The sequence below is a fragment of the Parambassis ranga genome, chromosome 21, assembly GCF_900634625.1.
Source record: "Parambassis ranga chromosome 21, fParRan2.1, whole genome shotgun sequence".
Lineage (NCBI taxonomy): Eukaryota > Metazoa > Chordata > Actinopteri > Ambassidae > Parambassis > Parambassis ranga.
Window position 1 is genome coordinate 484952 of NC_041041.1, and position 10049 is coordinate 495000.

Sequence of the window (10049 nt, forward strand, 5' to 3'; positions counted from 1 at the left end):
TACACCAGGGATCAGCTGTTCGACCTGAGGCCCACCGCTTCAAATCATGCACCAAGGGAAATCCCTCCTGAATGCTGGCGCAAGACACACGGGATGAAGAGGGAGGCTTTGAAACAACGCAGGCTTATGATGAAGAACTTCAAGCCGTGTCTCCCCTCCATCGTCATGGACTGACACTGTCAGAGGGAATACCGTGAGTGTGGTGATATGTGCTTTACGGAGACATGGCTGCACCAGGATATACCTGATGACAATACAACAGTTACAGGATTCCACGCGGTCTGTGCGGACAGAGACTGCGCCGTGCTCGTTAATAACCGGCGGTGTAATCCAGCTCACATCACGGTGAAGGAGCGCATCTGCAACCCGGATGTGGAACTATGTGCTGTCGGACTACGTCCATAGTATCTACACAGGGAGTTTTCTCATGTCGTCCTGGTGATTCTGTGCTCCACCCTCTGCATGTGACACCATCCACTCTGCAACAGCACGGATACAGACTCAGCACCGAGTGCATTCATTGCTGTCTCAGGTGACTTCAACCACATCAACCTGGACACAACTCTTCCAACTTTCCCCCAGTGTGTGAACTGTCCCACCAGGGAGGGAGGAACAATAGACCTGCTGTATAATGTAAGGGATGCTTACAGCTCTTCCCCCCTCCCCCCTCTGGACAGGTCGGATCACAATCTGATTCACCCCCCCCCCCCCCCCCCCCCCCCCCCGCTATGTGCCTCGTGAGGAGATGGACAGACGAGGCAAATGAGACACTTCAGGACTGCTTTGAAGTGATTGACTGGCGGGCGCTCTGTGAACCCCACGGCCAGGACATTGATGGGGTCACAGTATCACTGGATACATTGGACAGTGTTGTTCCAGTTAGGACAGTGAATTGTTTCCCCAACAACAAGCCATGGGTGACTAAGGACATTAAAGACATTTTAAATAGAAAGAAGAAGGCGTTCAGAGCGGGCGACAGGAGGAGGTGCAAGCTACACAGAAGGACCTGAGAATAAAAATCAGGGAGGCCAAGGAGAAGTCCAGGAGGAAGCTGGAGTGGAAACTTCAGCAGAACAACACGGGAGAGGTGTGGAGTGGCCTGAGGACCATCACTGGTTACAGGTCGAGCAGCAGGGGTGGAGTTAATGGCAGTGTGGAACAGGCCAATGAGCTGAATCAGTTCTTTAACAGATTTGATAGAGATTGATTGAGATTTGATGGACTCTCTGACAGAGGTGTGTCAGAGGAGGACGTGGTCCAAAGTAAAGACCATACTGGACTGTCCCTCCCACCTGCTCCACACTGTGCTGACCAGCTACAGGAGCTCGTTCAGCAACAGACTCCGACTCCCATGATGCACCACTGAGAGACACAGGAAGTCATTCCTGCCCGTCTCCATCAAACTACTGAACTCTGAACTGTGACAGTCACTCAGACACTGTACATTCATACTGGAACATTCATGTCCTGCTCTTTACTGTGTAAAGGTTTATACAGTTGTAAATATGTTCTTTAGATACAACTCAGGGGTTTAAATGCTGTCTAGGTATTTAGATATTTATTATATATTTCTATTTCATTTCAATTATCCTTTCTTCTATGTGTCTGTAACAAACAAGAATTTCCCCTGAAGGATAAATAAAGTAATTTCTGATTCTGATTCTCTCTGATTCTGAAAGTAGTTTGATCCTGGTGAGGGCGGTCCTGGTGAGGGTGATCCTGGTGATCCTGGTGAGGGCGATCCTGGTGAGGGTGGTCCTGGTGAGGGTGATCCTGGTGATCCTGGTGAGGGCGGTCCTGGTGAGGGCGGTCCTGGTGAGGGTGATCCTGGTGATCCTGGTGAGGGCGATCCTGGTGGGGGTGGTCCTGGTGAGGGTGATCCTGGTGATCCTGGTGAGGGCGGTCCTGGTGAGGGCGGTCCTGGTGAGGGTGATCCTGGTGATCCTGGTGAGGGCGATCCTGGTGATCCTGGTGAGGGCGGTCCTGGTGAGGGTAATGCTGAGTGTGCCTAAGACCATGAGAAGGATCACAGATTCCCAGGTCAGTGTTACAATTAATAAAAACACCAACATGAAGATGATGCCATTATTTCATGGTGGAGTGTCTGCAGGGAAGTGTGTGTGGGCGGAGCTGTGGAGGGTGGAGGAGGAAGAAAACGTCGGAACTGCCCCTGTAGTCTGTGTGAAAGAGCCCCTGAGGGACCGGTCAAATGAAACGGAGGACAAGGTGTGTGTGTCTGTGTGTGTGTGTGTCTGTGTGTGTGAGAGAGAGAGACACAGGAGTGTTTGTTTATGGAAGGCAGATGTCTCTCTGTCACTCAGCTGTGTGATAATCCCACTGGAAGCCACATCTATTTTTACCAGCAGCTCTCTCCCTCCCCTCTCTCTCCCTCCCCTCTCTCTCTCAGTCTTCATACTGCTCTCTCTCCCCTCTCTCTCCCCCCCCTCTCAGTCTTCATACTGCTCTCTCTCCCCCCTCTCTCTCTCTCCCTCCCTCCCCTCTCTCTCCCTCTCTCTGTCTTCATGCTGCTCTCTCTCCCTCCCCCCTCTCTCTCCCCCTCTCTCTCTCTCTCCCTCCCTCCCCTCTCTCTCCCTCTCTCAGTCTTCATGCTGCTCTCTCTCCCTCCCCTCTCCCCCCCTCTCTCTCTCTCCCTCCTCTCTCCCTCCCCTCTCTCTCTCTCTCTCAGTCTTCATGCTGCTCTCTCTCCCCCCTCTCTCTCTCTCTCTCCCCTCTCCCCCTTCCCTCTCTCTCCCCTCTCTCTCTCTCCCTCCCCTCTCTCTCTCTCTCTCTCAGTCTTCATGCTGCTCTCTCTCTCTCTCTCTCTCTCCCTCCCCCCTCTCTCTCCCTCCCTCTCTCTCCCTCCCTCAGTCTTCATGCTGCTCTCTCTCTCTCTCTCTCTCCCTCCCCTCCCTCTCTCTCTCTCAGTCTTCATGCTGCTCTCTCTCTCTCCCCCTCTCTCCCCCTCTCTCTCTCCATGCTGCTCTCTCTCTCTCTCCCCCTCTCTCTCTCCCTCCCCTCTCTCTCCCTCTCTCAGTCTTCATGCTGCTCTCTCTCTCTCCCCCTCTCTCTCTCCCTCCCCTCTCTCTCCCTCTCTCAGTCTTCATGCTGCTCTCTCTCTCTCCCCCTCTCTCTCTCCCTCCTCTCTCTCTCCCTCTCTCAGTCTTCATGCTGCTCTCTCTCTCTCCCCCTCTCTCTCTCCCTCCCCTCTCTCTCTCTCCCCCTCTCTCTCTCTCTCCCCCTCTCTCTCTCTCAGTCTTCATGCTGCTCTCTCTCTCTCCCCCTCTCTCTCTCCCTCCCCTCTCTCTCTCTCTCTCAGTCTTCATGCTGCTCTCTCGGTCAGCAGGGAAACGTCCTGATCGGTGAGTTGCTGTCGTTGTGAGTCTGGAAACTTTTTGTTCATACAGATGTGATGAGGATCTGATCTGGGTAACTTGTCTCGGCTCCCCGGGGGTTAATGTTCACACTGTGTGAGGTGTTAAATGTTTGTACTGGGTGATGGAGGCTGATGTTTAGGTATGGCTGACTGATGTTTTATAGTGTTCATGAATGAATGTTTTTGGTGAAGTCATGTGCGTTCAGAAGTTTAACGTCTTTATTTTTTCAGCCCAGAACGTGACGTCTGTAAAAACAGCTTAATGAAGTGTGTGCTGATAGCTCATTCATCAGACTAAATATAAGTGTTGTATTTTTACTGTGCACTTATCCTCATCTGATTGGATCTCTAAATCCAGCTGCAGCCTTAGCGTACGAGCTAACGTCTGTCTGAGTCCATGCTGAGTCTTCATGCTGTTTGGGTTGTTGGTGCTGTGTCTCTGCAGGTGGTGCAGGCCTCAGTCTGTAGCAGTACCTGCGGGGGTCACTGGTTCTGCTGTGGTTCGGGCTCAGACCTTCACAGAGGCTGAGGGTGGTGCAGTGGGGGTGAAGTCCTCCATGTGTCCTTCTTCAGAAATCCAAAGTAAGAAGTTCAAACAGGTTCCATTATAACTCCACGGGCTGCGCGGGAGGAGCAGGCTTCCCCCCTGACCTGACAGGGTCGCCATGACGATCGGAGAGGACACGGAGACACGTGGACACCAGCAGAAGGCGGGAAACAGAGTCCTTGGAGGAAAAGAAGGACAGACGCAGCTCTGTCCCTCTTTCAGCACTCTGAGCACCATCGCCATCCAGGCCGGACAGTCCCAGATGGTCCTCTCTGTGCTCAAGGTACATCAGAGCCAAGGGAGTCCCACATTAGCATGTTAGCTTACCATGCTAATGCCATCTGTGGACGACCCTACTGTTAGCTTGACATGTAGTTAGCCTAATGTCAGCCTTTTGACCGTAGCTAGTTAGCTAAGCGTCCCACCTTTCAGCAGACGCTCAGTAACACTGAGACATGTGTCTGTGAGAATCATAGCGTAGCATTTGTTCAGTCAACAGGCTGTTGTGTCCCTGTGGAGGACATTTCTGTCCTCGTGTTGTTTCCTCTAATAGCTCCAACTATTTACTGATCCTGCTTTAAACAGCTGTTACCTGTCAGTGCTAAAAACACGAGATGTGTTTACATGTCCACGGGTGGTAAACTTTACATGTGTGTTTGTGAGACAATAGTTTGAGGAGCTGTCAGGTCGTGTGTTTGGTCTCATGTCACGTTGTGTCTTTTTCTGGCTGACATGCCAGAGATACTGTATCAGACTGAGGAATGCTGCACAGACACACACACACACACAAACACCCACACAGACACACACACACACAAACACCCACACAGACACACACACACACACACACAAACACCCACACAGACACACACACACACACACACAAACACCCACACAGACACACACACAAACACCCACACACACACACACATGCACACACACACACACACACACACACACACACTGTCAGCAGGTCGACAGACAACAAAACATTATCAGAATGCTTCAGGATGTAAAGTGTGTGTGTGTGTGTGTGTGTGTGTGTGTGTGTGCGTGCTCAGAGTGGGTCTCTGGTCCACTTGCAGCTGGTTCAGGTCCATCCAGGACTCTGTGAGGTTGGATTGAACCAGGAAGAAAACCACACACTGATCCAGGAGCTGCAGCAGCTGCTGGAGAAGCTCAAGGTGCGAAGTCACGCAGACACACACTTACACAGCGTGATGTCACATTCAGCGTGTCTGTCTTTAGCCTCAGTGATTATAGTCACTCTGTTATTCAGTGTGTGTGTGTGTGTGTGTGTGTGTGTGTGTGTTGGTATTGCAGAAACATGAGTTTGAAGTGCTGTCCGTGGTGGAGAAGAAACGGGTGAGGACGGATGGAGGCAAAGAGGAAGAGGAGGTGTCCAAAGCCATGAAGGCGTCTCTGACTGAGGGGTGGCTGCTGCTCCTCCACCTGCTCAACAGACGTCAGGAAGTCCTGATGCTGGCCGCACAGTTCCACCGCCAAGCACTGGAGGTCAGACACAGGGCGCCACAGGGGCGGATGATGTTTGTTTTATTTCACAGCTGGTCACCATGGTGACACTAACAGCCTCATTATTGTCCTGTAAAGTAAACAGGAAGTCAGTGTCCACTGGAGGGGGCTGTGTTCATGATGAGCGCCCGCTGGCTGTCATGTGACATGCCATGTATCGTCAGGCGGTGCTCTGAGGACATGATTAACCCCCGCCGCATGTCTTCTTGAAGGACGTCTGTTTCAGTCCCACATTCCTCGTGTGGAGACGTGCCAGGGGAAGCCATGCTGATTGGCTGGCAGCCATTTTACTGTCCCCACCTGCCGCCGTCTGTAACCCCCAGTCCATTCACACCATGTTTTAAGGTGGCCAATCAGATTTCGGTGTGATGTCACAGAGGCCATTTGTCTTCCAGTGAAGACAGGCTGCTGGTCTGAGGTCTCCCCCCTCAGCTCCCTCTTGCATTGAAGGCCTGCAGCAGCATTCTCTTCAATCTCTCCATATTTTGTCTTATTGTTTGAGGAATTAACCCCGAATGCACCGAACGTTCTTACTGTCCAGATCTGCTCCCAGCCGGCTGTGCCGACTGTTCAGTCACTAGATTTTATATATGCACCAGAGCTCGAACACAGATCTGAAACCTGGATGCCTAAGTAGAGGGAACAATACCAATATATGATGTGTTATTCATATAGTTCACAGAGATCATAGAAATAGAAATCATAGAAATTCCTGTGAAACACAATAATCAGAATCAGACTGTGTCATGTGAGTCTGCGTCCTGTGCTTTGAACAAACACTTCCTGTGGTCTGATGTGTTTTAACACCACTGTACATCACATAGATACTCAGTGTACTGTGGAGCCACAAGGCCACATCTGGGTCCTGGAGGCTTCCACCTCAGCCTGCCTGCCTGCCTGTCTCTCTCTCTGTCGGTCTCTCTCTCTGTCTGACTGTCTCTCTCTCTCTGTCTCTCTCTCTGTCTGACTGTCTCTCTCTCTCTGTCTCTGCCTGCCTGTCTCTCTCTCTCTCTCTCTCTCTCTCTCTCTGCCTGCCTGTCTCTCTCTCTGTCTGTCTGTCTGTCTGTCGGTCTCTCTCTCTGTCGGTCTCTCTCTCTGTCTGACTGTCTCTCTCTCTCTCTCTCTCTCTCTGCCTGTCTGTCTGTCTCTCTCTCTCTCTCTCTGTCTGACTGTCTCTCTCTCTGTCTCTGCCTGCCTGTCTCTCTCTCTCTGTCTGTCTGTCGGTCTCTCTCTCTCTCTCTCTCTCTGCCTGTCTGTCTCTCTCTCTCTGTCTGTCTCTCTCTCTCTCTCTGTCTGACTGTCTGTCTCTGCCTGCCTGTCTCTCTGCCTGTAGTTTTCTGTCAGCATGGACAGACTTGAGGATCTACAGATCAGCCGGGGGGACCACAGACTGACTGAGGTCCACGTCCTGTACGGCTCCATGAGAAGAGGTAAGTGGTTCATCAGTAAAAACCAACACTGGTACTAACTGGTTTAACGTAGTCAGAGGTCTGGTGGTTTAGACTCTAAACTGGTTTAGGCGAACTGGTCTGTCGTAGTTGCTGTGTGTCCCGGCTCATCCAGTCTTTGTGGTGGATTTCAGATCTTTTGGAGAAATCTCTGCAGGTTTTAAGCAGCAGCAGCATCCTGCTGCAGAAACTCAAGCAGCTGCAGAGGACCGAGGCCCTCCAGAGGAGAGGAGGAGTACTGCAGGAGCAGCAGCAGCAGCAGGAGGAGGAGGAGGTGAAAGTGGCTCAGTTGGAGCTAATGATTTAACATTTTTGTGCTCAGCTGTGTTCAGAGAGAAGACAGAAACATCCGAAGCACTGACTTCACTGAACTTTAAAAAGCCGCCTTCTCTGCTGTGTTCTCCTCCCAGAGCTGCTGGTGCAGCAGAGGGATGGTGCTGAAGCTGGAGGAGCTGGTGGAGGCGCTGCAGGATCGGAGGCGGAGGGTGGACCAAACCATCAGGCTGCAGCTCCAGAAGGCGTGGAGCACAGAAGAAGAGTGTGGCTGGGTCGGCTGCGAGACGTCACCTCCGACGGTGCAGCGGGCTCAGATCCATCAGGTCTTTATTAAAACATCTAGTTTAATTATAGTCAGCAGCAGATGAGTCACTGCGAGCAGCAGAGTCATCACCCTGATCTGTCAGCGTCCATCTTGTGTTCACATTATAAATAGAAAACCTGCTGCTGGTAAATTCTCGGCTCTCCGATGGCCGCGCTTAAAAATATTCTGTCTGATGAAAGTCCTGGATGGCTTGGAGGTTGTTCCTGAACACGGTCTAACAAACCACTTCCTCAGAGTGCAGAGCGTCACATAGAGCCCAACCTTCAGGAGCCAGAATACTGCCCTCATTTATGGCTCAGTGCTTCCAACGAGAGACAAAGTGATTGAATTTATAATAACGTCATTCTGCCCCACAGGACTTGAGTCTCACAGTGGATGAAATCCTGGAGTCTGGATCCACATCGCCGGACCTGCATCCTGAAACAGGAACAAACAAACAGAAGTCTGGCTCTGGATCAGAAGAGACCGTCGAACTCCGATCAGAATTAAGACTGGATGTGCAGCCATGGTCTGGATTAGATCTGAAACCTGTATCAGAATCAGATGAGACTAAGACCCACCTATCAGGATTAGATCGCTCAGAATCCAGTTTCAAAATTACCAAAAACCTTAAGTTAGGATCACCCTTAGATCTAAAGACTGACTCCCCATTAGATCACATACAGTCTGAATCCAGATCAGGGACCAAAGAGGTGCAACTTGGATCTGCATTAGAAGTGCAGCCTGATTCCAGATCCAGTTCAGATGTACATCCAACATCTGCATCTGATTTGAAGCATGAATCTAGATTAGAGAGGAGAAAATATCTGCAGCCATGTTTAAGATTAGATCTGGAGCCAGACTCTAGACCCAAAGAAACTAGAGATAGCCACTGTGGTTCTAGATCCAGTTCAGATGTACAGCCAGGATCTCTGTCAGAGTCAGAAGTGAAGTTTGAATGTGGGACAGAAACAAGAAGTCTGCAGGCTAGATCCAGACTAGACAAAAATAAAGATCTACAGCCTGGATCTAGATCAGGAGAGACCACCATGCAACCACCTCGATTAGACCAGCCTTGGTCCAAGTCAGATCTGAATCAGATCAGAAATTTGCCTTCCATTTCCAGACCTGAGACAAAGAAAACTTCAACCAAAGAAGCACAGCTTCAGTCTGCATTAGATCTGCAGCCAGGATCTGGGTCAGATGTAGAGGTTATTATATCAGAGAAGACTAGAATCCTGAAATCTATACCAGGATTGGAGGAGGCCAAAGATTTACAGCTAGGATCCAACACAGATGTGCAACCAGTATCTGGATGTGACATGAAGCCAGAGTCCAGATCAGCTATGATGTTTAGCTCCAGGTTAGATGTGGCGTTAGCATCTGGATCAAATCTGAAGCCTGAATCTAGTTCAGATGAGACTACAAGCCTGCAGCCTGAATCTAAGTTAGGAGAGACCAGAATGGTGCATTCTGAGCCTACAGCCAAATTAGAGAAAAACAACAGCCAGCAGCCTGACTCAAGATTAGACCTGGATCCAGATTCCAGATCAGAGGAAACCAAAGGTGTTCAGTCTTGTTCCAGATCAGATCTCAAGCCCAGATCCAGTTCAAATATGCAACCAGGACCTGGATCAGACGTGACAGCTAATTCCACATCAGAGAAGACTAGATGCCTGCACTCTGAGAGCAAAGACCTTGTAGCTGTGCAACAAGGATGTGGATCTGACACAAAGCTTGAATCCAGACCAGAGAAGGAAAGTGACTTCCAGTCAGGATCCAGAACAGAAGAAACCACAATTTTGTTATCTGAATGTGGTTCACAGTTTAGAAAAGACCTGCAGACACATTTTAAATTAGACCTGGAGCCTTGTTCCAGATCTACAGGAGCCATAGATCAGTCTAGTGCCAGATCGGGTCAAAGCCCCAGATCCAGTTCAGATTTGCAGTCAGGATCTGAAGTGAAGCCTGAATCTAAACCAGAGACCAGAAACCTGGAATCTGCATCAGTAAGTGAGGAGACCGAAGCCCTGAAGCTTGCACCCAAATCAGATAAGCCCAGAAAACTGCAGCCAGAATACATAACAGAGCAGACCAGGATCCTTCACACCAGCACAGCCCTCAGGTCTGGATCTGGATCAGAGAAAAGCACAGGCCTGACACCTGGGTCAGAGAAAACCAAACAGCTGGAGCTTCAGTCTAGAATAGATATGCAACCAGAATCTGGATCTGACATAACATGTGAACCCAGGTCAGTTCAGACACTTGTTCCGAAAGCACCATCAGCATCTACATCTGATTTGAATTCTGAATCCGGTTCAGAGGAGACTAAAAGCCTGCAGCCTGCATCCAAAGCAGATGAGACCAGAATGGTGCACTCTGAATCCAGACCAGAGACCAAACAGATGCCTGATAAAGCTGCCTTAGAGGGGCAGCCTCAAACTACCAGATTACATAGGAGTAAAAACCTCCAGCCTTGGTCCAGGTCAGACCTGAAGCCAGATACCAGGGGAGATGAAAACAAAGACTTTCAGCCTGGGCCCAGAGTGGTTCTAACCCCCAGGTCTG

The 10049-nt window shown here is 50.3% G+C and overlaps 1 protein-coding gene and 1 long non-coding RNA gene across 3 annotated transcripts in view; one reads left to right on the plus strand and one right to left on the minus strand.

Moving 5' to 3' along the window:
• Positions 1 to 1690: 1690 nt before the first annotated feature.
• On the minus strand, positions 1691 to 3977 carry LOC114425939 (uncharacterized). Its single transcript, XR_003669322.1, has 2 exons — positions 3848 to 3977; positions 1691 to 2008 (listed from the first exon to the last, which is right to left on the minus strand). It is a non-coding gene; the product is annotated as an uncharacterized LOC114425939 (long non-coding RNA).
• A 43-nt stretch (positions 3978 to 4020) lies between these two features.
• The window catches only part of ccdc141 (coiled-coil domain containing 141), an 18985-nt gene continuing 12956 nt past the window's right edge, over positions 4021 to 10049 (plus strand). For both annotated transcript variants that reach the window (XM_028433827.1, XM_028433828.1), the window contains exons 1-7: positions 4021 to 4203; positions 4982 to 5104; positions 5244 to 5435; positions 6787 to 6883; positions 7036 to 7175; positions 7312 to 7500; positions 7859 to 10049. The exon at positions 7859 to 10049 is cut by the window's right edge and continues 101 nt beyond it. In XM_028433827.1, the coding sequence (XP_028289628.1) occupies positions 4039 to 4203; positions 4982 to 5104; positions 5244 to 5435; positions 6787 to 6883; positions 7036 to 7175; positions 7312 to 7500; positions 7859 to 10049 (3097 nt within the window). In that variant the 5' untranslated portion in view covers positions 4021 to 4038. The remainder of the gene's footprint in view (positions 4204 to 4981; positions 5105 to 5243; positions 5436 to 6786; positions 6884 to 7035; positions 7176 to 7311; positions 7501 to 7858) is intronic.